Here is a 27,295-nt window from a genome sequence, read left to right as displayed (position 1 = left end):
GTATCTGGGGTCAAATTTGAACCCAGTACCTCTCATCTCCATACTTGTCATTCTATCTACTGAGCTACCTAGATGCCCCTTTCTTGACCTTTTAATACTGTTGGTCACTCTCTTCTGCTGGATACAATCTTTTTAGGTTTTCATGATCTCCTTCTTTACCTTCTTAACATTCCTCCATCTCCTTTGTTGGATCCTCAGGGTTTCCCCACAAGGTTTTGTCCTGGCCCTCTTCTTTTTTCCTTCTATACATACTTGATGATCTTATTAATTCCCATAGATTCAATTATCATCAATATGGTGATTCTAGGTATACTTATCCCACCCTAACCTCTCTCCAGACCTCTGGCCTCATATCTCTTTTTAGCTGTTGGGCATCTCAAACTGGATGTCCCCAAAGATATCTTCAAACTTAACATATCCAAAACACAGTTCAGTATCTTTTCCTCCAAACCCTCCCCTCTTCATCACTATTACTATTATGGGTGCCCCCATCCTCCAGTTACACAAGCTTGAAATTTAAAAGTCATCCTCAACTCCTTTCTTGATCTCAGTCCACATATCCACTCTGCTGCCAGATTTTGTCATTTTTTTACTCCACATATCTCTCATATATGTCCCCTTTTCTCTACTCACATAGCTACCATCTTGGTAAGAGCCCTCATTACTTCATGCCTGGACAACTTATAGTAGCTTCCTGGTTTTCTCTGTCTTAGGTCTCTGCCCATTTGGAGTCCATCCTCCCTTTAGCTCATGGTCTTCCAAAAATGCAAGAATGACCATGTCACATAATTCTCTCTCCTATCCCCCCTTAACCCCTTTCTTCCTTAAACTCCAGTGGATCCCTGTGGACCTCCAGGATTTAGCCTTGTGAAAGTCTGACTCCTTCCTATGTTTCCAACATAGATGGTCATTGTATTCATCCTATTTCTTACAGTTTTCTAGGCTGTTCATTTTGACAGTGTTGATGCTACTGTATAACATATTCCTATGCCTGATTTATTAATCCATTTTAGTTTCCACTTTGGATAGATTAGAGGATTGTAGATTTAGATCTACAAGAGACTTGGGAGGCCATCAAGTTCCACTGTCTAATTTTACAGATGAAGAAACTTATCTGGTGCAGATTGGTTAAGTCAGTTGTGAGAGTTTACACAAGCAGCTAATTGCAGAGTAGGATTTGAACTCTGATCCTGTGACTCTAGGTTCAATATTCTCTCTACAAGACCAGTTAAAAAATTCTAAGATGGAAAGTAGACCTTTTAGAGAAAGAGAGCTGCTTTTCTGAACAGGCAAAGAAAGGGATCATCAATAAATTAAGTCAAGTAGTCAGGTTCCTTGCCTCTAGTCTCTAGCTGAGAGAAATAATGCACTCCTTTTCTTGGCCTGGCTTCCCTCTCTTTTGTGGGAAATCTTGGACGCAATTCTTTTTTGACAGACACTCTCATCCCCTCCCCTCCCTCCTTTCCTCCCCATCAAATTCTCTCCCTCTTTTATTTTATTTCTTTTTTTTTTAATGTTTTGCAGGGTCTCTCATTGGTTTGGGATTGATTGAGGTTAAGGAGGCCTGCCAGATGTATCCAGTTGTTTGCTGGCTACTGCCTCAAATCTCTGAGCTGCTTGGGCTTTGTGCCAGTTAAGCTGCAGTGGGTTGGGGGCATCCATTGGCATTGAGCCTACAGATCCAACTAAACACATGCATTCCCCCCCCCCCCATATTGTTATTCTTTTTTTCATTTTCCTGGACTGGGGCTTTCTCATCACTCTTCCTAGTCTGTTCCACCCCCTTTTATCTCACATTCCTACCACATTTCTGGTTCATCTATTTAAGAGGGAATGCTGCTAAAGTGGAGTCAGGGACTTGGAATCAGGTGGCCTGGGCTCAGATCTGTGCTTTGTCACTTATAAATGATGTGACCAAAGGAAGTCAATTTTACCTCTCCCTGAACACGGTAGTTCTTCTGTGTGTTGATACGCTTCAGGCTACGGATGTAAAAGGTCTGCTCTCCCACTATCACAGGGACATCCCTCTGCTCCCTGACTAACCTGCCAGGCTTTCATATTTTGTGTTTTATCAGTTGGTTAACAAGAGGCTGAAAAATCATCCACTCTCTTCTTTTTAGTGAGCCATCTATTGGCTCTCCTTCCAAGCTTTATTTTCACATCACTCATTTGGACCCATTGCATATATGGCTTAATGTGACTTACCTCATGTGTGTGTGACCTATCTTTTTCATCAGTGAATGCCTTGAAGTTATGGAGCATGTCTGTTGGAGTTATAGACTGGTGCAGTGGAAAGGATTATGCTCAAGGGAGGAGTCCTGTGTTTGAATCCTGCTGTGGTTACTCTCCATATGTTTTAGTTTGGTTAAATTAAGAGCTAAAAAAAAGAGAGAGAGACAGGCTAAGTTTACAGGGATTGAATTTGTTGAATTTCAAACAAAGGCTATAGAAAAGATGTATTTCACTCTCTGAAAGAGGTATCCAAGGCACCCCCTCCCCCTTCCCCTTTAAACTTCCATCTTAGAATCAATACTATTTATTGATTCCAAGGTGGAAGAGTGGTAAAGGCTGGGCATTGGGAGGGTTAAATGACTTGCTCAGGGTCACATAGCTAGGGAGTATCTAAAGCTGGATTTGAACTCATGAAGATGAAGTGTTCCTTATTCCTAGCCTAGTACTCTATCCACTGTGCCACTAAGCATTTCTCTGTCTCTCTGTCTCTGTCTCTCTCACACACACAAATATACACACAAATACATACACATCTACTATATACATATATGTGTCTGTGCAATCTACTACATATATGCATGTGTTTTATGTCTGACATCCTCTGTCTCATTTAAGCCTTACAAAAATCTTATGAAATAGGTGAGACACGTATTCTTATTCCCATTCTGTAGGTGAGGAAACTGAGGTTCACAGACTTTGAGGCTTATTCATTCTCTTTGGGATACTAGGTATTGTAGTTAGATTTTCCACCTTGGGACTTCCTGATCCCGAGCCCAGCACCCTGTCTAGTATTACAGTTCTTCCTCTTTCTGCAAAGTGCTGAAGTGCTCCCTGAGTGGCAGCTCTGGCCTTCCCGGGTCATTGTGAGGAAAGCACTTTGTAAATTTTAAGAGCCTGGTAGAAGTGTGGTCTCTTATTAGGAAGCTCATCTTCTGTGTCCTTCGAGGCTGCTCCTGGAATGAGCAGAGCTGCAATCCACAGAAACATTAGCTCTGGCAAGGGATCATCCGGATTTCCTCTGTCTTTTCCTACTCTTTGGGCCTTTCCTTGTCTTCCTTAGAGAAGCAGCATCTATTTCTGTGTTCTTAGAAAAGACACAAAAACGCTGGTGCTATATCTGGCTGCCTCAACATATTGCCTGCTCTCCTGATTTTAGAGCAGCCATTCTCAAAAGGGTAGCTATTCCATGGCCCATTGCTGTGCCCAGTGTTTTGCTGGGTGAACTTTGACATACTAGTACACCCTGAGCTTTTTTTTAAGCCTAACTTCTTTCTTAGAATCAATACCGTGTATTGGTTCCAACGCAGAAGAATAAGGGCTAGGAAATGGGGATTGTGACTTGCCCAGTCACACAGGGAGGAAGTGTGTATGAGGCCAAATTTGAACCCAGGACTTTTAGACTTGGTTCTCAATCCACTGAGCCACCTAGCTACCTTAGATACTGCTAGTTTTGCTAGGCGTGCTGCAAAATTTTGGAGGTTATATTGTTACAGATGTTAATGATGACAACTAACATTTATATAATACTTCCTCTGTGCCAGACAGTTAAATGCTTTAAAATTATTTTCTCATTTGACCACAAGCCCAGGGAGTAGGGGCTATTATTATGCCTATTTTATAGATGAGGAAATTGAGGCAAACAGGGTTAATGACTTGCCAAGGGTCACACAGCAAGCAGGTGTCTGTGGCCAGTCTTCCTGACTCCAGTCTCAGTGTTCTATTGACCATGCTACTTTGTTTACTCACAAAAATACACAACAGGCCTATTATAATTAAACACTGCCTGCAAAATCCACCAGATGTTGAGCTCCTAAAGCACGGGACAAAAATCAACCACGCTTAATGAAAGGAAATGATGTATGCACGAGTCTTCCAGAGATTGCCGATGTAAATGTTCGGCGGGCTGAGACTCCTCTTGGCAAAGCATACTATGCTGTGACTCAAAACATCGTCTGAAAACCATGACTTTTAGCATTTCTTGATAGAATGGAAAGAGCCCTTGATTCAGAGTAAGGAAGACTTGGTTTGGGGTCTTGACTCCATGTGGGACCTTGGCCAAATGACTTAGCTTCTTTAAGCCTAAATTTCCTAATTCCTGTTTCATCACCTTTAAGTTGAAGAATGTGGACAAGTTGATCTCGAAGGTCCCTTCCTACTTGAGATTCTATGATCTATGATTCTGTGATCTATTTCTCTGATCTAAGATCCCCCAAGGGAAGGAATCCTTCCCAAAGCCAGACCAGTTCTTTATCCTGCAAGAGTTGGCTTTCCACATGAGGTCATCTTTCATGGAGCTGGGGGCCAAGCATCGCAGGGTGGTAACTTCTTGGAAAGCTGTCTTCATTTCCAGGAGTTTCTGGTGTTTCTATGCTTAGGGAGATGAGTCAATATGTTGCAGTGGAAAGAGCCAGAAAACATGGTGGGCTCTGCCATTATTAGTAGCTTCATGGCTTCCTTAAGGAGACAGCATGATGTAACGCACCCAGAGCACTCAAATTTGAATAAGGAAAGCTTGGGTTCAAATTCTACTTCAGACACTTGCTGTGTGACGCTGGGGTAAATTGCTGCTTTGTGCCTCAGTTTGCTACTCTGTAAAGTGAGGGGTTTAGAATCGATGGCCTCTAAGGTTCTTTTCAGCTCTAAGTCAAGGCTCCTATAATTCTATGAAGTCACACATAATCTCCTTGGGCTTTAGTTCCCTTATTTATAAAATGAGGGGTTTGGATTGGGTGGCCTTGAAGGTCTTTTCCAAGTCTAAATCTGATCCTGTGATATAACCCAGCACCCCCAGAGTGCAATGTCCACACAGTAAGTGCATGAAACAGAGCAGCTGTTTAAGGAAAGCTAATGACTACCATTTGTTTTCCAAAGAAAAGACCAAACAGGTCTATTTTCCTCTGGAGAGGAGGGGCTGTAATTGAAACAACTTTAGTTCTGGAACTGAAACCTTTGCTTGTGGTTTTATTTTGAGATGATGTGGACTGGTTTCTGTGCCATTGTTTGGCTTCGGTATTCTTTCCCTCATATATCCTATCCACCCCAGGGTTTTCTGAAAGCCAAGTGACAAAGGACTCAGAAGGAGAGGGAGAGAGATATGTCTGTCTTGTTCAGCCAGGATTGGGAAAAAAGATGGGAGAGGCTGTAGATTCAGTCTGTGCCCCTTTACTAATCTTATTTCAAGCTGATTTGATCTAAAGTGTCTGATTAATAGCCACAAGAGAAGAGCTTGACATTTTCAGAGCCCAGAATGTTCAACACCCACGTCAGTGAATGAGGGGATGAATGGTGAAATTGTTCAGGGTAGGTGAGGGAGGTGTCAGCCCTTATTTAACTAGCCTGGAGTAGAAGCCAAGGGTTAGGATAGCCTACGTCTCTACACAGTGTCCCAAGTGAGTCTAGGCACAGGTCAGGAAATCTATTGATTGATTTGCATTGCCTTCAGAGAGCTCTGCCTTAATTGTGGGAGCCTTATAACTGTCCCACTATCTAAGGGAAGATTGATATTTACTGATGCACTCTAAATCCAAGTGTAGACCAATGAAGCAGTAGAAGCACATCTGCTAATAATAACTCACATTTATTTAGCCAGTCACAAAGCACCTTCTTCACAAACCTGTTGAGGTATATGGTTTAAATACTGCTTCTCTCTTTATGGATGAGGAAAATTAAGGTCCTGTGGGAATCTGAGAAAATTGATTATCCCAAGCTCATGTGGTTAGTAAGTGTCATAGATATGAACTAGTTTCTTCAACTCCAAGTCCAAATTTCTTTCTCAAGAATTCTTTAGGAATGGAATATCCAGTGTATACATTCTATAGACTGCATTCTTACTCCCTTATAGCAATTAACTTTTGATATTGGGTTAGTGGGGAAAAAAAAGAAGTAAGACTCACATTGCTCTATATTTGCTGCCACAATGCAGTGTGGAAGGTTGGACCACAAACTTGCCATTGCTTGGAACATCCATAAATTGAATTAATATGTGTTTCCCCAGGCCCCAACTAAATAATCTAGAATTGACTTTAAGTCACATTGATTCTGTTTGTCCAGGTACAGTGGCTTAAATACATCTCTGGCCAAGAGGAATAGCAAGTGTGAAGAAAAGATAATAAATATGGTTTCTGTTTTGCCTAAGCTCATTTCTTGGCATGGCAGGAGCCCCATCTTCTAGATGAAAGTAGTGGTAGCAAAAAAATGGCACCAGGACAGGGAAGACCATTAGTTTCACTTACTACCAAGTTGTATGAGTATGTCAAAATCATTTCCCTGGACCTCTGTTTCCTCATCTATAAAATATAAATGTTGAAATAGATTACTTCTGAAGTCTCTTTCACCGCCAGAGTTCTAGGATTCAGTTGACCATTGTGATGAAGGTTCAACCACTCTTTAAAAGGAGAGTAAATGTGGTGTGGTATAGCCAGAATTCAAGAATCAGTCAAGAAACTGGGAATAAATTTCTGACTTCTTGGCTTTCAAGGCCATCCCATCCACAGTCTAGGACCATTGCATCTTTCCAACTTTGTCATATTACTTCCTTCATTCCCACATATTTTGTACTCTAGCCAGATTCTTGGGTATTCTCTGCCCTTGAAGCATCTACCTTGTAGGTTGTTGTCTCTGTGCCTTTAATGTTTCTATCTTCCTTTCCCAGAATGTCTGTCTTTACTTTAGTCATTGGCTAAATTCCTCTCCATTTTAAAAGTCTCAATTCAAATACAACTTCCCATAAGTCTTTCTAGATCTTCTTTGAACCTCAAGCATATTGGCATGCCTTTTTGTACATGTATCCATCGTGTAATATTGTATATTATAGTTATCATTGTTTTTATTTTATTCTCTCACCTGACTATAAGAGAATTTTATTCTCTCACCTGACTATAAGAGATGTGATCTCTCATGTCTGAGGTTTTGCATTCATGGTCTTCAATATGTGGAATGCCTTATTCCCTTCACCTCTGCCTCTGTTTTCCCTGTTTTCTTTTAAATCTCAGCTCAAGAGGCAGCTAGGTTACACATTAGATTAAGCATCAGGCCTGTAGCTGGGAGGACCTGGGTTTAAATCTAGCCTCAGACACTATCCTAGCTGTGTGACCCTGAGTAAGCCACTTAACCCTATTGCTTAGTCTTTGCTGCTCTTCTGTCCTAGAATTGATACTAAGAAAATAGGTAAGGGCTTTAAAAAAATCTTAGTGTAAGCCCCAACTACTCCAAGAGTCTTTACTAGGTTCCCAGCTCTACTCTTTATAGTTGTTTACCTGTTGCCTTTCCCATTAGAAAGTAAGCTCCTTGAGGGCAGGGATTGTGTTTTGCCTTTTTTTGTATTTCCAGCACTTAGCACAGTGCCTGGCTCCTAGTAAGTGCTTAGTTACTACTTATTGACTTATGGGACTTAAATGCAGGCAACATGTCCTGAGCTGGGTAGCTCAGTGGATTGAGAGTCAGGCCTTTAGATGGGAGGTCCTAGGTTCAAATCTGGCCTCAGACACTTCCCAGCTGTGTGACCTTGGGCAAGTCACTTGACCTCCATTGCCTAGCCCTTACCACTCTTCTGCCTTGGAACCAATACATAGTATTGACTCCAAGATGGAAGGTAAAGTTTTAATGTTCTTTTTGGTATCTTTGGTTTACATTGCACAGTGGTCCACATACTGTGAGTGCTTATAAATATTTGCTCTATGGCTGAATGACTGTGGTTCAACTCCACCTAATATCCATTTGGTATTAGACAAGTGACTTCAATCTTTCTGGGTCTCAGTTTTCTTACCTGTAAAATGGGGAGGTGGAATGATAATCTCAGAGGTCTTTTCCATCTCTAACATTCTATGTTGTCATATTTTGAATTTAAGGTCCCTCAGAGCTCTGTGTTTTATGATTTCTTCCACTTTAACATTCTGCATTTGATAGTCCTACTTATTCACAAAATGAAGCCTTGTGTAATTGAAGACTCACTTGCAGAATCATAGGATTGAGAGTTGGAAGGGACTTTGGAGAGCCATCTAATTCAAACTCATTTTACAGTTGAAGAAATGGAGGCTCCGAGGAGTTGAGTGAATTGCTTTTGATCACACAGCCAAAGACCTACATGAAATTATGAAGAGTGAACATGAGTAGAACCAAGAGAACCTTGTATATAGCAGCAGAAATACTGTTTGAAGAATGACTTGTGTATGTCCACTTCCAGAGAAAGAACTGACAAATACATAGTTTTATATATATATATATGTATATATATCTTTTTGTTAAATGATGCCTCCTCTAGTGGGGGAAACCTGGGAACTTTAATGTAACAAATTAATTAACTAATGAATTTAAAAAAAAGAATTAGGATTTGACCATCGGTCCTCCAGGGTTCATGTGTAGAATTCTGTTCACTATATCATGCAGGTAATGTTATATCATTCTTTCCCTCCTCCCCCTTCCTTTTTTTTTTTAAACCCTTACCTTCTGTCTTGGAGTCAGTACTGTGTATTGGCTCCAAGGCAGAAGAGTGGTAAGGGCTAGGCAATGGGGGTCAAGTGACTTGCCCAGGGTCACACAGCTAGGAAGTGGCTGAGGCCAGATTTGAACCTAGGACCTCCCATCTCTAGGCCTGGTTCTCAATCCACTGAGCTACTCAGCTGCCCCCTTCCCTCTTCCTTTTGCCAAGTTTTTCTCCTAACTTTAAGAATGGGTACTTTTGGAAAGCTCAGCTTAGTTATCTAAAGACTCATTTTGGGGACCAGAGCTTATATTTCAGGGGAAAGATTTCCTGGATGGGGCAAAAACTTAAGGTTAGAAACACCTTTTTTGTCTGTCCCGGGTATTCCATCCAAAAGCTGGGAGAACAACAGGACAAGACAGATGCTTTGTAGGCAGCTGAAGGGAAGGCTTTTCTCCTTTAGAGCTATGAAAAGAAACCTGGACCTTGCTGGGTGTAATTATGGTTAAAACCTGTATAATTAACTCTGAAAATTGGAGGCTTAGGAGGAATTAAAATAAATGCTTAGTGGAAATTTGAGATGAGGGATGGGCTCAAAGCAGTGGCAGACCACTCTGTAGAAGGCCAATGGAGTTTTCAAGAAAACAGTGGGGGAAGAAAGTTAGATGGTGCTGTGTTAGCTCATGTTCATCCCTCTCCTAAAGACTTATAGTGATTTTCCTTGTATTGTGAATCAGGTTCATGGCCATCACTCTATTGCAAAGCTCTTGGTATTCTAAAAAATCTTCCTTTGTCTCCTCATTGGTCTTGGTTGCTCAGCCTCAGGGGATCATCATCTTTCCATCACCAAATCATTCCTCTTCAATTTGGCCAACTGATCTCTCCCAGTCTTCAAATACCTGATTCCTCAGGGCTTTCAGGAAATTTTGGTGCCTTGACTAAAGCTGAGTTGACTTGCTGAACCCCATCCAATCTAGAGTTGGAATTCTCATAGGGTCATAGCTTAATGCTAGCAGGGACTCCAGAGCCATCAGTTCAATTCCTTCATTTTCTAGATTAGGAAACTGAGATCCAGGGTGGTTATATCTCACCCAAAGTCACATAAGTAGGATTTAAGCACAGGTTCTCTAACATCAGGAAGTAATACATTCTATAAATCCCTTACACATTATTTTGGGCTCTACGATTTGGAAGGTACTGTACTATATGCCTATGTTCAGATGCAGCTAGGTGGTAGAGTGGATAGACCACTGAGCCTGATGGGAGAGTTTATTATCATCAGGATGCCTGTAGGGTCCAATTCCTACAGATCAGTTGTTTTCAAATCCAACCTCTGATGCTTAGTACCTATGTGATCTTGGGTAAGTCATAACTGGGCCTCAGTTTCGTCATCTTTAAATGAATGTGCAGAACTAGATAGCCAAATATGTTTCCAAAAGTGAGAGACAGCCCACATCCTTCACTGTACTCTCTGGAACATTTAAAGGACAAGTGGAAGTCCTTCAGCATACTTGGTGGATCTTCTGTGGAATATTTATGGGAATTCATGGACAGACAAGTAGATCTATGACTAGGACTTTTTCACCTGGGACAAAAACAGTATGGGGGAAATCAGGAAAGAGGGGACCTTGCAAGTAGTTCTTGTCTGGGAAAGTGGAGAACTTCAAAATGAGGTACAGAGCACTGAGCTCCATTTGGCTCATGCTAATAATGGTTCTTATAGAGCTGAATGATATAGGAAGAGAAGGAATGGGGAAAAGGGGTTTGATCTCTTTATGAAATAGGGGCCAATTTCCCACTGATGAATTCGTGGTTCAACATTCAGGTGTTTTATTTTCCTGACTTTGAGTATTTCAGAGATTTTATTTGATTGAGTCATTTTAATTTTCATGTTGACTTCTGTGCACATTTGTGGCCATGCACAATGTCGAAAATAAAATGAGAGGCATGATGTGTGTAGATTTGTGGAATGGCTGGCATCCTACAAGGATGGCTTGGTATAATTGACCAGCTGGCTAGAGACATTGAGGCTGCCCTGCCCATCATCGATCATAGCCTCAAGGTTAGATGTCAACTTGCCTCTATTTTGCTTCCATATTGTGAGACCCTTAAGGATCTCCAACAGCGCATGAAGCAGAAAAAGCTGATGGAGTATTTCAAGCTGGTGCATCCTTCACACTTTCCACCAGCCATTTACCAGCCGTGAAGGACAGAATGTTGGAGGGCATGTCAAGACCACCAATCTCAGTGTTTTCTGATAGTGACTAAGGTCCTAGCAACTTTTCCCTTGGTTTTCAGAGGATGGCCAAGGTAGAGGTTTACAGCAGTACAGTGTTCTCACACTGCCATCTGACACAGTGGAAGATAAGATTCAGTTTAAAAAAAGTTTTAATTAATTAAAAAATATTTTTTCAACCCTTATCATCATCTCTTTTTTTTTTAATTTAAAATTTTGTCTTCTGGCTTGGAATCAATAACAAGTTTTAGTTCCAGGAAGAAGAGTGTAAGGGCTAGGCAATGGGGGTTAAGTGAATTGCCCATAGTCACACAGTTAGGAAGTATCTGAGGTCAGATTTGAACCCAGGACCTCCAATCTCCAAGCTTGGCTCTTTATCCACAGTGCCACATAGCTTCTACTCCCTCCTGTCTTACTAACAATTCTGACACAGAGGAGCAAAGATCTAAGAATAGGATCATTTATCTTGCTCAGGTTCACATAGCTAGAAAGTATCTGAGGCTAGATTTGAACCCAGATCCTCCCAACTGACATTCTTTATCCACTGTGCCTCTTGACTGCCCCCAAAATGTTTTAATTTTAAGAATTTTATTTGCTGTACAGTATTTGTCACTGAAGATTTTATGTGTTATGAAAAGTGAATATTATTTGAAACAATGTGTAGTTTTTTTACATTGAGATTTCAGCACAAAGGGACACAGAATTCTAAGGAATTACTAGTGAGAAAAATGTTCTGTATGCTATCAAATCTATTTTGTGTATTACATCTTATGGTTTTTTTTCATGGTTACTGTAAGGAAGTGAAGAAGTACACATTATCAAAACTAATGTTTTGTTCTAAGGAATTGTATGTAGGGACAGCTAAGTGACTTGGTGGATTGAGAGCCAAGCCTGGAGATGGGAAGTACTGGGTTCAAATTTGCCCTCAGATACTTCCTAGCTGTGTGACCCTGGGCAAGTCACTTATTGCTTAGTCTTTACCTCTCTGCTACCTTGGAATGGAAACTAATTATTGATTTCAAGACAGAAAGTAAGGGTTTAAAAAAAAGAATTGTATGCAGAAAGGTGTGTTTTCAGCAATCTCTAGCAAAAGATTACAGTTTTTGGTGGTTGCAGAAACCTAGCCCTCTATTTCCCATAGGTTCCTTTATGTTTTGGACTTTCATGCTGTTTTCTAGGTCTGTTACCCTTGCAAAAGTTGAGGGTTGACTGTGTCTATTTATACTGCTTTCTTTAGAGAAACTAACTTCTTTCTCTTCCATTATCAGTAATAGAATTTGGTTTTTAACGGTCATCCTCTTCATGGGGCTGTTTCAGGGGCACCCAAATCTTGATTTACAGAAGGACACACTTTCATGAGTTGGAAGACTCTTGGAGATCCCTATAGGAAGAGACAGTAAGGAAGAATGGATTGTAATAAAGATTACATCGTGGGCAGGCACATTTACAACATGGTCATGAAGGGCTTTGGTGATGGGATCAAATAAAAATTTGTGGAGAAGAATCTTACTTTCTCTTTTCTTTTTTTTTTTTAATCTTACTTACAACTTAAATAAAGGCAAGGGCCAGGGAAATGGGGTTAAGTAAATTACCAGGGGTCACACAGCTAAGAAGTGTCTGAGGCCAGATTTGAACCGAGATGCTCCCATCTCCAGGCCTGGCACCCTGTCCACTGAGCCATCTATTAGCCCCCTAAGTAGGACTTCTGCAACAAAGGCAGACTGCAGAATTTGGTGGACTGGAGTTGGAAGCAGGGCTACATCGTTCACAGTGAGAACTCATCTCAGTTCATCTACTGGTACATTAAGAAGAATGGAGACAGTGTCTCTGAGGATTTCTCTCCCTCTTCTGCTGAGGATGGAGATTGCAAGGTTCAGTGAGCAAGTACTTAGTAAGAGCCTACTGTGTGCCAAGCACTGGGCTAAGTGTTGGACCAAGTATACTGGGGCGGGGGGGGATCAGGAACTAAAATTTGACAGGTAGCTGAGAGGGAGGGAACAGATAATGAGGAACACCACTTTCCTACCAGGCAGAGCTGTCTGGAGAAATGGAGTTGGATCTGACAAGAGCTGAAGAGTAAGAGAAAATCCCCTTCAATCTCTGTTCCTATATTCTTCTTTAATTGATTGTAGCTTTGGTCCCCTTTAGTGCATTGAAGATACATGATTTCTCAATTAGTTAAAATATCTGTTTATTAGATAAAGGGTTTGGTATAATAGGTTAGGAAAGAGGGAACAGGAAGTCCCTGAACTGAATTCCTCCTATAGTTTCTTCAGGGCTTTGAAGCTCAAGTCTAGGGACTAAGTCCCAGACAATCTTAGTATCTTTGTAGATTCAAGATGATTGTATTTCTTGGCACAGAGATATAGTTTTGAAAGAGTCTTCTGAAGGGTAGGCTATTGCCTTCCCCAAAGGGAAAAAGTCTCTATCCCACCACTGAGACAGATGGTTAGTCTGGATCCTTCCTGTTGGAATGAGGGATTTGTAGCTTGATAGGCTCAGTGGAAATTGTTCCTTCCTCTTCTCAGTTCAAAAGGGAAGAAGCTCAATCTCCAACTGCTCCTCCTGCTTTTCTTAGGTGGAAGTTCCATCCCTATCCCCCATTGGCAGCCAGATTTCTATCTCCTTGGATGAGATAACACTGCAAATCCAGTCCTTGTAGTTCCTTCAATGTTCTCTCTTTCACATAAGTCCAAGGAAGAACTGTCTGCCACCAGTGACACTGATAGCAGCTGTTTCTTGACTGTTGGAGAACCTTATAGACTAAATATAACTTTGCTGTTGATGGTGGTATTATTGCAGAAATCTGTTGGATTTAAACCTGGGGAAGGCATCCTTTAAATGAGAATCATTTCATTTGTGGCACAGAACTGAGCTTAGCTTTGGGTAAGAAAAGAATAAATAATGAAGTCAATATTTTCAGTTCAGTGCAGATTAGTGTTTGAAAGAATGTATCTGCTCGTTGTGATATTACTTCCTGGTTTGTTTGAATCCAAAGCTACTTTAAATGATATTTGTAGGAACTAAATTTCAGTTCTTTTCTTTCTCTTTTAGTTTCTGTGTCTGAAGAACATTCGAACCTTCTTGAAAGTCTGCCATGATAAATTTGGGTTACGGAACAGTGAGCTGTTCGATCCGTTTGACCTGTTTGATGTCCGAGATTTTGGGAAGGTAAGCATTGTTTTTATCTGTGGTCAGCAGTTATGCTGGCTGGTGTCAGTCTGATGGCTGTCATAGAATCACACATACTGAACCAAATAAACAGAGCTGGTTTGGGCAACTCTAAAACAAAGGCATAGCTTGTTTTCCCTATGCTTCAGGTGTTTGACAGGTGTAGACTAGGTTATGTTACAGAATAATTCAGAGGTCAAATTGTAGAAATACTAGTAGAAATCAGAAAGGGTATTTAATTCAGGGAGCACAGGAAGACTTGTATGGAGTGTTCAAGAGGGAAGAAAGAGTCCCTAAAACAATACATATGTTGACTTGCAAATTTACTATGGAGGGGCAACAAAACTCTGGTTTAATTACATTGGCTAATGTTAATACTTTACTGTCACAATTATGGGCTATATTCCTCTTTCCTGTTAATAATTTAAATTTATTATTAAAATTAATTCAATAAGAATCCTGTTGGTAATCTAGTGGTTTGTTTTTTCCAAACCAACTGCTTTATGAAGTGGTTATGTTTTATATGTTTTGTTGGGAAGAATCTATTGGAACAAAACAACAAATAAGTTATTAAAAACACTTTCTTTTTATATAAAAATTTAGAATGGGACTATATTAGTAATGAGAGGGCTTTATAAAATTTATGCTGGGCCCTTGGTGGCTTTGAGTTGAAATTTAGAGCTTTATTGACAGCTGGCAGTGAACAGGGGGATGGGGAAAGGCATTTATTCTCATCTCAAATCTGACTTAGTTCAAGCTGTGGCTCAACCCACCTTCTTTCAAGAGGCTTTTCCTGGTCCTCCACTCTAAGATTACTTTCCACATACTCCATATAGATCTTGTATGTACCTACAGATTTATCTGCTATCTCTCCCTCAGATTGTAAGCTTTTTGTGAGAGTAGGGCCTGGGTCTCAACCTGGCATCTGGCATATAGTCAAAACTTAATAAATATTTGTTGTCTGATTAGTTGATCAAGGCAAGTGTTACTGAGATGTCTGAGGATAAACTAGACTTTGATGTACAGTGTCTCAGTTCTCTTGAAATATTGACTTCCAGAGCTGTCCTTTAGATAATTTTGCCTGTAGTAGGAGAAGGAAAATGATTGGGAGACAGAAGACTGATTTGGAAGTTCATAGTATAAGTGTGAAGCCCAAGTTATGGAGAAGGTTAGGCATCATTGGAAAACATTTCATGTTTGGTATTGCTCATTTTAAATGGATGGTATCAGGATGGTAATAGCTCCTTGATGGATCTTGGGTATGGAGTCTTCAAGCACAGAACAAATTTTTATGCTGCCTGTAATTCAGGCTTTCGTAAGTCACTTGGCACTCTTAGGAATCTATGCATTTACTTTACATTTTCTCAGGCTCTGAGCCACCTACTATAAGAAAGCACCCACTTTTCTCATTACCTGAAGAGTGAAATTTCCACTGGCTGATGGGAAATATTATAGGATATTTATTGCCTAATTTATTTTTAGACCATTATCAGGCACTAGCCTGTTTGGGGGAATATGCTTTATGAATATGTTATTTATGAAATGCAAAAGGATTTTTGTTATTTGCAACTATGAATGCTCCAAGGCCAGTATGAAGAAAGAATTCTTATTAGAGTGTTGTTCAGCATCACTGTAGCATAGGAACTAGTTCAGACTATTCAGCACAAGCCTGCAATGGTAAGGTCTCTTTGAATGAAACATCGTGCACTTCATGGGAGTGTAATTCACTGTTTAAACACTTGACTCTTAAAAGTTGTTTCATTCAGTGGAACTTTGTTCTCTCTTCCTTCAATGACTTTAGACTATTTATTGAATAAAATGAAACCTCCTTACCTTGTTACTTAAAGTCTTCCGTGGATCAGCTAGATGGCTTGGTGGATAGAGAACCAGGCTTGGAGATGGGAGATCCTGGGTTCAAACGTGGCCTTATATACTTCCTAACTATGTCACCTAGCCTAAATTTCCTAGATCGTACTACTTTTCTTCCTTGGAACCAATATATAGTATTGATTCTAAGATGAAAGGTATGGGTTAAAAAAAAGCCCTCTGTGATTTTGCTCCAGCTTACCTTTTCAAGCTTATTTCCCATGACTAAATTGCCTTCTTCAGCCAGTGGGCTACACACCATTTCCCTATCTCATCCTGTCTTCTCTGACCTGTCTTCATGGGAACACTTTGTCCTCTATGACTGGAATAATTTGCTTTCTAGTTGTTTGAATCCTCTGAATCCCAACTGAGGGCTCACCTTTGACATGAAAATTTCCTCAATGCTTCTGTCCCATCTTCTTTTTTAAACATTTACTTTCAGTTTTATTAATAACACTTTTTAAAAGTTTTTTTCAGATTATGTTAATTTTTAACAATTCTAAATAATCCACTAATGATATTTTGCCATCCATGTTTTCTTCTCCCCTCTTGCCCTTCCCCTTTCCCCAAAACTGTAAATAATACGATATAGATGGTACATCTGTTACCATACAATATGTATTTCCATGTTCATCATGTTGTGAAAGAAGACACATATTGCTTACACTAGAGAAAAATTCATGGAGGAAATAAAGTGAAGAATGGTATGCTTCAATCTCCTTTCAGACTTCATCAGTTCTTTCTTTAATAGTAGATAGCCTTTTTCCTCACGAGTCCCTTGGAGTTGTTTTGGATCCTTGCCTTACCAATACTAGTTAAGTCATTCACAGACATACACTATTGTTGTTACTGTGGACAGTGTTCTCCTGGTTCTGCTCACTTCACTTTGCATCAGTTCATAAAAGTCTTTCCAGGGTTTCTTTTTCATTTGTGATCATCTTGTTTTCTCTCTTATGGCACTATAGTTTTCCATTATCAGAATATACTCTAGCTTGTTCAGTCATTCCTCAATTGATGGACATCCCTTCAGTTTCCAGTTCTCTGCTGCTACAAAAAGAACTGCTATACATATTTAAATACATCCTTTTCCCCTATCTTTGATCTCTTTGGTATATGTACTTAATAGTGGCATTATTGGGTATTATTTTATTGCCCTTTTGGCATGGTTCCAAATTGCTTTGGAATGTAGAATGGTTGTATCAGTTTACAGCTCCATCAACCATGTATTAGTGTTCCAATTCTTCCTCCAACATTTATCATTTCCCTTTTTTGTCATATTAGCCAGTCTGATAGATGTAAAGTAATACCTTAAAGTTGTCTTAATGTGAGTTTCTCCAATTAATAGTGATTTGGAGCATTTTTTTTTTCATATGACTCATGATAGTTTTAGCTTTTTCAGCTGAGAATTGCCTGTTCATAGCCTTTTAGCACAGGTCAGTTGGGAATGCTTTGTATTCTTATAAATTGACCCAGTTCTCTATATATTTGAGAAATAAGCCTTTGTCAGAGGCACTTGCTATAACCCCCCCCCCCATTTTGCTGTTTCTTTCCCCTTGTTCCACAAGATTAATGCAATCTTGATTGCATTGATTTTTTATTTTTTAATTTTATTCATTTATTTATTTTTGTGCTTAGTAGCAGCTCTTAAGATAGCAGGGCAAGGACTAGGCAAACGGGATTAAGTGACTTGCCAATGGTCACATAGCTAGGAAGTGGCTGAAGCCAGATTTAAACTCAAGTCCTCCTGACTCCAGGTCTGACTTTCTACCCACTGTTCAGCCTACCTGCTCCTTGCCCCATCTTTAAGTGCTGAGATAGCATGATATTGTGGATAAAACATGAACCAGAAGGTCCTGGGTTTGGGTTCTGCTTCTGATACTTGTGTGACCATGGGCACTTAACTTCTCTGAATTTCTGTGTCTCTTTCAGTTTAAAAGCTCTAATCTTAAGATATGTCCTACCTTAAAAGTTTCCCATCACTTTGGTCATTTCCTAAGCTCTTGTATTACATTTATGTGTCCATTTTTTAGCTTGTGAGCTCTTTGAGAGGGGGGACTGGGCTTATTTCATCCTCATGCCCCCAATGCTGAGCACGAGACCCTGCCCAGTATTGGAGCTTCAATAGTAAATGTTGGTGGAATGGAATTACTGTGTAGGTGGGAGCCTCTTACCTCACTGGCTGACCTCAGGAGGGAGGTGTGAATGTGCTGGGTCCTCAACTGCACATCTGTTGGGGAGCTGCACCAGACTGAAAGTTGAATGGAATCATGCTTCCCCTATTTTCCACAACCGGTTCTCATCATCACAAATAGTCTTGATTTAAAACAGATTTGGACCTCCCCACTCAACTTTCCTCTTTGTGGTAGCAAATGGCAGGCCTGTCATGCAATGTCACCAGCAGGAGGTTATGTCTGCTTTGGAGAAAAGACCTTTAAAAAAAAACACCTTATTATTTAGAATAACTATCTGAAAAGGCAGAAAACCTCAGCCAAGTACATTTTTTGGCCTGCAGTTAACATTCAGAGTATACAGTATATAATTTCATTTTGTTTTGAATTTGCTGCAGCCAAATGTAATGATGTAAGATGTACATAAATATGGATTAAAGTCTCATCCTATGACCAGCCAACTGTGTGGCTAAGAGGTTTGCAAATGTTAGTTACTCATTTTCAATAATTTTCAATGATTTGGTTCTGGCATTCAAGAGGATTTCAATGCAGCCTGAGCAAGCCTCTGTGGTTGATGGATGCATGCATATCTTTCTGCTTTGAATCTCCCGTTCTTGTTCCCAAAATGTCCTGATGGGAAGGAGCACACTGCTACAAGTGATGGCAGGTTTCTGTTTATCCCAGACATGGGATTAATAGGTGGGTTTTGACAACATTCCAACATAATGGAATTCCAAAGTTAGAAGAGTCTTCATGAATCATGCCATCTGTCCGTCCTCCTACTGCTGGATGGACTCAACCAAAACTGTCCCACAAAGTGCATAAGATCTTAAGGTTAAAGCTGAAGAGGACCTTGGAGGCCATCTGGCTCATTCTTCCTGTTTTCATAAATGAGGACCAGCAAGGTGAAGTCCTTTGCCCAAAGTTACACAGGTAGTAGATAATAGACAATTTGAATCCAGGTCTTCTGATATCATAGTGCTTTTTCCATGGAATTTAGAATTGGAGGGCATTTTAGAGATGATTGATTGGGATCCCTACTTCTCCTTTTTTACAAGTGAGGAAACTGAGGCCCAGAGAAAAGAAATTAATTGTTCAAGGCTGACATGACAGAGCTGGGCTTTAAACACAGTTTGGCATTGAGGTCGTACAGTTATAGAGTGCTGAGCCTGAAGTCAGGACACTGTCTAACCATGTACATTTACCAGCTATGTGATCCCCAGCACATCACTTAGCCTCTATTGACCTCAGTTTGCTTATCTGCAAAATGGAAATGATAATAATATCTACCTCCCAGGGTTTTTGGGAGGATAAAATGAGGTATTTGTGAAGTGCTTAGCACAGTGTGTGGCACATAGTAAGTACTATATAAATGTTAGTTATGATGATGATGTTGACAAAATCCCCTTGTGCCCCTTAAAGACCCAGTTCTACAGTCTGTCTTGGTAATAAAATTTCATTGCGCTAACCTTTTCAACAGGGAAGTTCTCTTGTATTTTTAGCCCAAATATCTCATGTTAGCATCTCTCTTCTAGCTTGAATGCAGACACATGTGAAATCTCCATTGTAAATCTAAGAGTTAATTTGGTGTAATGGAAGAAAAGTATTTAACTTCTCTTGTCCTCTCTTTCTTTCCTCATTTATAAAATGAAGAAATTGAACTAGTCTCTAAAGAGTCTTCCAGCTCTAGGTCCTATGATCATAGTAATTAATGGACGATTAATGTGACCCTCGGTTCTGGTACTGTCCATCGGAAGAAAGAAAAACTGAAACTATTCACCTACCCACCACCAGACTTCCAGCAACAGATAACTCCCAGCTCCAATTTTCCCTCTTCATGATGTTGTTTGATTAGATTTCTGTGTGTTTTTCTTAAAGTGGTAAATCTGTGGTTAGCACTTCCAAATAGAATTTGAAAGAAGGCCAACTGTGAGGCTTGAATGTGTGTGGCAGAGAAGGGGAATAGAGAATAGAGAATGGCTCCTCTTCAAGGTGAAAGTCATTGTTTCAAATTCTTGGGTGTTTTTGTTGTTGTTAATGTCCCTTGGTTTCTTTGGGAAAAGATCCTATCTGAAAACAAAATAACAAGAAAAATAAAATGCTGTCTTTCACATGCTGATTTGATTTGACTGAACCCATGTCATGCATTAGTTCTAGACTGTGGAAGAATAGGGGTGGATATGGAGGTTCCTTGTTGGTTTATACGAGTCTTCCTCAGACCCCCTGCCCCCAAATAAAGGGAAGGATTCAGGTCAGTTCCTTATCTCCCTAGACTCCTACCTGATTAAGGAAAAAAGCCAAAAAAGTTGTCCTAGTCCAGTGATGGTAAATCTTTTAGAAATCAAATGCCGACCCCCCCCCCCCCATCCCCTGACTGAATGCAGTTCTCTCCCCCTCCCCCACTTGCCCCACACACAGGGGAGGGAGGAAGCACTCTCATTGGGCTGCTAGATGGAGGGCTAGGTGAAGTGAAAAATGTCCTCAGCAAGTGAAGAGGGGGGGAGAGGAGGGGCCCAAGGGCTCAGCTCTCTTCCAACTCTGCCCCCTGTGAACTGCCTATCTTACCCCCTGTGTGCTCTCATTGGTTGCTGGGCAGCAGGGTGGGGCATGTGAAAAAATGTTGTCAGAGGAGGAGGGGAGCAGGTCTTCCAGAGCCCCTCTGCCTTTCTTTTTTTTTTTTAATTTTAATATTATTTTATTTGGTCGTTTTCATACATTATTCACTGGAAACAAAGATCGTTTTCTTTTCCTCCCCTCCCCCCCCCCCCCCCCCCCCCGCCTTTCCCTCTCCCATAGCCGACGCATTATTCCACTGGTTATCACATGTGTTCTTGACTCGAACCCATTTCCCTGTTGTTGGAGTTTGCATTATAGTGTTCATTTAGAGTCTCTCCTCAGTCTTATCTCCTCCAACCCTGTAGTCAAGCAGTTGCTTTTCAGCGGTGTTTTTACTCCCACAGTTTATCCTCTGCTTGTGGGTAGTATTTTTTTTTTTAGATCCCTGCAGATTGTTCAGGGATTGCATTGATACTAATGGAGAAGTCCATCACCTTCGATTGTACCACAATGTATCAGTCTCTGTGTACAATGTTCTCCTGGTTCTGCTCCTCTCGCTCTGCATTACTTCCTGGAGGTTGTTCCAGTCTCCATGGAACTTCTCCACTTTATTATTCCTTTTAGCACAATAGTATTCCATCACCAACATATACCACAATTTGTTCAGCCATTCCCCAATTGAAGGGCATCCCCTCATTTTCCAATTTTTGGCCACCACAAAGAGCGCAGCTATGAATATTTTTGTACAAGTCTTTTTGTCCATTATCTCTTTGGGGTACAAGCCCAGCAGTGCTATGGCTGGATCAAAGGGCAGACAGTCTTTTATCGCCCTTTGGACATAGTTCCAAATTGCCCTCCCCCCTCTGCCTTTCTAGTAAAGAGTCGGGAAGGAGAGGGGGAGAAAGAGAATGTCCACTCTGTGTGCCATCTTTGGTACCTGTTACATAGGTCCTAGTCATCTGTCCTAGTCTTTAAAAAACCTTATTAACTCTTCATCTTCCTCTAGATGTGGTAAACTTTTAAGGTAAGTGCTTTTCTTATGAGTAAGAGAATAAAATAATTATACATTCAAACTACCTGGATTGTCCTAAGGGGTCCTAGATTATAGATTTAGAGTTGAGGTCTTAGTAGTATTCTAATTCAACCCTACCGTAGCCTTTGTACATCACAGATGAGATTACCAATGCCTATAGAAATGATGTAGTTTGGTAAGGTAACATAGTATATGGCTAAGCTGGGATTTGAACCCAGGTCTTCTGATTCTAAATCCAACATGCTCTCTATTATACCAAATCCCCTCATCAGATTCTGTCACTAATTCCCTGTGTGATCTCTCGCTAGTCACTTGCTCTCTGAGTCTTGGTGGGGCTAGATAACTTCTTTGACTCTTTTTAGCTTCCAGAGCCTGAAATTCTAAGGGAACCAATCCAGAAGTACATCAGGACCAGAAGAGAAGAATGGAAAGAAAATGTAATGATAATTCTATACAGGTTTTGAAATTTTTTAAAATTTGAATTCAGTCAAATTCAATTGAATAAAATTGAAATTTTAAAGTGGGAAGGGAAGTGAGATTCTGGGAATATTCTCTCTCCTCCTCCTTCCCCCTCCCCCCACTCCTCCCATTTCCATTTCGGTTGTTCTATAAGTGTGTTAGAACAGGTGCAGAAGTTGCAAACAGATGTTTCAGCGAAGGCATTTATCCTAACACAGGAAACTCTATGACTGGGCTTCCTGAAAGCAGAAGTCTCAGTAGTTACATGCCTCTGTAGAACATTTGAACATATATCTGTCTACCTGACAGGATGCCTATTGAATGGCCAAGTTTAAAAATTTTTTATCCTTAAAGTTTTGTGAGATCTGGGTCCAATGGAGTAAATGGAAATAACACTTGGGAGTGACGTTTGCCCAGGAATTGGGACAGACTGGGTAGGCAGTGGCTACACTGGGATGCCTCTGTTGCTTAGGTGTCTGAGGCAGAGAGCCAGTGTCCTTTGGAAACCTAACTGGATGGAGAACAGGATCTGCCCTCAGATGCCTGCTGTCATTGAGTAAGCAGCCCTATTCTTGGTGCCAATAACAGAAGCCTGCCTTCTCTGGACTGCTGGGGCAAATGGGGGTCAAAGCCCCTTCCCTTGAAGAGACAGGGATTATTAATTGTTCATTGATACATAGGGAAAGTTCTCTGAGGTGATTTGAAAAGCTAAAGATAGCAGCCTACCTGCTTGGTGATGGAAGAGAGAGGGGAAACACCTCCCAGAACTAGTGACTTACAAACATACTTGGTCACCAAAAAGGTATCATTAAGAGAAGGAAATATCATTTGGCCCTTGTGGTCCCTTACTTCTTCACCTCCTCTAGTAACCCATTTCATGATTTCATGCTTCTGCTTTGCATAGGCCATCAATTACTCCAAAAAATTTTTTTTGAATACTCATCTATTTTGCTTCTTTGACCAAGGCTGGTTGCTCTTAGGGGGGTGCTTTGCATTATTTGTGGGGAAGGAGGGGGGAGAGAGAGGGAGAGGGAGAGAGAGAGAGGGAGAGAGAGAGAGAGAGAGAGAGAGAGAGAGAGAGAGAGAGAGAGAGAGAGAGAGAGAGAGAGAGAGAGAGAGAGAGAACAGGATGTTTCTCAATTTCTCCTCACTTCAACTCAACTATTGAGCACCTACTATGTACCTTAAGATCGTAGAATCATATATTAGGTTTTTTTTGCAAGGAAGGCCCTGAAGGGAAGTAAATTAAAAAGATATGGTCTTTGTCCTTAGAGAATGTACTTAGTCCAGGAATAACTCCATCAATTAATTTGAAATTAGATTGAAAGCCTGGACTTTCTTGCCTTTGTATTCCTAGTGCTTAACCCAGTGCCTGCCACATATAGTAGGCACTTAATAAATGCTAGCAAAGTGGATAGAATGCTGGGTTTGGAGTCAGGAAGATCTGAGTTCAAGTGTGACCGCAGAAACTTACTAGCTGTGTGACCCCAGGCAAGTCACTTAACTCTCTTTGCCTCAGTTTACTCATCTGTAAAATAAGCTGGAAAAGGATGGCAATTAAGAAGAAGAATGGCAAATTTCTTCAGCATCTTTGCCAAGAAAACCCCAAATGGGGTCACAAAGAATCCAATGTGACTAAAAAATGGCCAGACTCAAAACAATAAGTACTTATTGGTTAATAGACTGACATATGACAACCTCTCAAATTTTGTGCTCCCTGGTCTGAGTATAAATATGAAAACAACACTCCTCCAAATCAACATTATGTCTAGCTTGGTTTATTTGTACCTTTCTTTCCCTGTCATCCAGTGCTGGGTGATGGAAAGATGACTTTGACTAGAACTGACATTCTTTCCAATTTTTGGACATCATTATTTCCTTCCTTCTGAAGAGGGTTGCCTTGCTGGCACGTACCCTCTGGAAATGTTACATCTAACTCTTTCTTACTGGCATGGCACCGTGGTATTGATTCATGGTCCAGACATTGGGTCTCTGCTGAGTTTGTTACTGCTCTCTGTTCTTGTTCCCCTTCACTGTGGCAAATCCTGCTCCCTTCTCTGCTTCTCACCTCCCCAAGGCTGGAGCAGGTAGGAATGGTGGGCTGAAAGCTATGGCTGTGCTACAGATGCAGAAGCTCCTCATAGACTCAGTGCTATCGAAGAGGCCCTGGACAGGGCTCGTGCTTAACCCTTTTAGCACAGTTCTTAGTTGATTGTTCTCCATCCTTCCCCCTGCCCCCCCCCCCAGCCTCATTTATTTGATTCATTTGGACAGTGGAGCATGTCAGTCCAGACAATGCTTTATGGGTTGCTTAAGCACTGGATTGTATTTACAATGAATATATTTTGTGTATACTTAAGCATACATTTTGTCTTCTCAAGTAGAATATAAGCTTCTTGAGGGCAGGGATTATAGCAATGAACTTTTTTTTTATTCCCAGTGCCTAGTACAATGCCAGAAACAAGGAAAGCATGTAGTAAATTCTTTCTGATTGATGGATGGAATCTATTGTTTGATTGAAACATATGGTAGGTGGTATAGAAATATTGTGTATGATCATACCTGAATTGTCCAGATAAAATTGCTCACCATTCCAGGGAGGGGGGAGGGAAGGGACAGAGGGAGACCATTTGAGTCTTAACATTTCATAAAATGTGTGTTGGAAATTGTTATTACATGGAATTGGAGAAAGTAAAAATAGAAAAAAAGAAACAGTAGGGAAAGCCATTCTTTACACAAGATACCTTTATATGATGAGATTAGCATGGCCCCAGCCCAGAGAATTCATAAAGATCTCCTTTGACAGTTTTGATTTCACAGTTTTTTGTCTATTATAGAAACATGGATTGTATTTCATCCCTTGACTAGACAGTGAGGTATTTAAACTTTGCACCTCCCAGACTAGTGCCATAGTTTCAGAGATCAGCATTTGGAACAGATCTCAAGGGTTATCTAGTTCAACTTACCCATATGACAGATGAGGAAACTGAGGCCCAAGAAGGTTAAGTTACTTGTCCACCATCACATAGGTAGTAAGTGTCAGAAGCAAGTTCTAGAGCCAGCACTCTTTTCAGAGCTCTCTGACTTATTCGTGTTAAGCAAAAACAAAACAAAAAACCAATGACAAAAAAGGCAGCACATATTAGAAGCACTCATCAGTGTCCTGTGGATAGACCTTGAATGCCCCAAAGAAGAGTTTTCAAGCAATTTGCACTTGGTGTATTTGAGTCTCCCATCACTAATTCACCCTCAAAGCTCTCAACACAAACCCTGCCTGGGATACAAAGAGCCAGAAATGTTGGTTCTGGAAGTTTTTCTTTCTTGGCTGTCTTCCCTTGTGTTTTTCCGAGGGGTCACATTAAGGGTATTATATTTCAGATCTAGTAAGGCATGCACAGGACACTTCCTGAGCTCCCACAGTCTCTCTGGTAAAGAAACCTGAGCTGTCAGACTTTGAATTATCGTCCGAATGTTTAGTGTGCTAGTAATCAGGGTTTTGTAATAAAATATTGATTGGAGCCCCCCCCCTTCTCTAATGATTCATAAATCATTTTTCACTTGCGTTATTGGCCTGTTTCTGGACTCATTTCTCAATTTCAAGGGGTGTATGATGGGGAGAGGATGAGTGGACAGGGTTAACACATTCACCTTTGGTCTGGCTGATGAGAAAAGACAGTCCTATAGTCTACATCAAGTTCAGTATCATTTCTTTTACCAGTTGATGGGAAAGGAATGTATAATTTTAGTACCATAGTCTTTTTTTATTTTAAAACTCTTACCTTCTGTCTTAGAATCATTACTAAGTATTGGTTACAAGGCAGAAGAGCACTAAAGGCTAGGTAACGGGGGTTAAGTGACTTGCCCAGGGTCACACAGCTGGAAAGTGTCTGAGGCCAGATTTGAACCTAGGACCTCTCGTTTCTAGGCCTGGCTCTCAATATATCGAGCCACCCAGCTGCCCCCTACCAGAGCCTTTTGAGAAATCTTTGTGGCAACACTACCCCCTTGCCCTTGTAAAGTTAGAATTAATTAACACACACACACCTCTTACTTTCTGTTTTAGAATCCAAGTATGGTTTCAAGGCAGAAGAGTGGCAGGGACCAGGCAATTGTGGTTAAGTGACTTGCCCAGGGTCACATAGTGAGGAAGTGTCTGGGGCCAAATTTGAACCCAGAATCAATTTCCTGTCTCTAGGCGCTGCTTTCTATCTAATGAGCAACCCAGCTGCTCCTTGCCAAAGCATTTTGAGAAATACTTCCCCCAGGCCTTGGTTGAACTAGAATTAATTTTTAATCCTGGTCAGAAGTTAGAGATTAAAGTAGAATGCTGAGTGCTCACAGTGGCCAGAGGCTATAGCTTCTTTCATCTATTTCCTATGGTTTTTCAAATATTTAGGAATAATGGCATTACCGATGTTATAGCAGAAAAGAAATGAATTACTATTTTTCCATTACTACAAAGTAGTAGACTGTATCTTTGGTGAATATGTATAGTGGATATTCATCTAACTCAAGTCTGCTGCCTTTTTTAGTTTGTAAGTCAGTTAACAAGAATTTATTAAGTACTTCCTATGTGCCAGGCAGAGTCAGGAACTGGAATTTATATGGGAGAAATAGCAAGAAGGCCAGTGTTCCTGTATGATAAAATCCCTGAATTGGAGTAAAGGATAAAAGAAATAGAAAGGGAAGCAGCTAGCAGATAGAGTGCCAGGCCTGGAGTCCAGAGAACCTGAGTTCAAATGTGGCCTTAGTCACCTCTTAGCTGTGTGACCTTGGGTTAGTCATTTAACCCTAATTGCCCAACCTTTGCCTCTCCCCATCTTAGAGCTGTTACTAAGAACAGATGACAAGGGCTTTTATTTAAAAAGAAAGAAAAAAAGAAGGAAGAATGTAATCCCTTGGTTGAGAGATTTGGTCTCTACGACCTGGAAGATAAAAGAGAGATTTAATAAGCCCAAGTAGCTATAACATTTCTGTTTTCCTCTTTTCTGTCTTGAGAATCCATGTGCTTGGTGCTGTGGAAAGAGCACAAGATTTTGGTTTAAGGATCTAGGTTCATTTCTTAACTGCTGCTTACTTCCTTGGGCAGAGACGACATTTCTTTGGTCCTCAGTTTCTTCATAAAATTGGGATACTGAACTAGATGATTGCTCCTT

At 40.6% G+C, this 27,295-nt stretch overlaps 1 protein-coding gene across 4 annotated transcripts in view; it reads left to right on the top strand.

Moving 5' to 3' along the window:
- VAV2 (vav guanine nucleotide exchange factor 2) overlaps nt 1-27,295 on the top strand; it is a 460,307-nt gene that overhangs the window by 82,721 nt on the left and 350,291 nt on the right. For all 4 annotated transcript variants that reach the window (XM_056812667.1, XM_056812665.1, XM_056812666.1 and 1 more), the window contains exon 2: nt 13,941-14,057. In XM_056812667.1, the coding sequence (XP_056668645.1) occupies nt 13,941-14,057 (117 nt within the window). The remainder of the gene's footprint in view (nt 1-13,940; nt 14,058-27,295) is intronic.

This window comes from Monodelphis domestica, chromosome 1 (genome assembly GCF_027887165.1).
Source record: "Monodelphis domestica isolate mMonDom1 chromosome 1, mMonDom1.pri, whole genome shotgun sequence".
In the NCBI taxonomy this organism is placed as follows: Eukaryota; Metazoa; Chordata; class Mammalia; order Didelphimorphia; family Didelphidae; genus Monodelphis; species Monodelphis domestica.
Note: the sequence above shows the minus strand (reverse complement) of the source record. Positions and strands in the feature narration are given on the sequence as shown.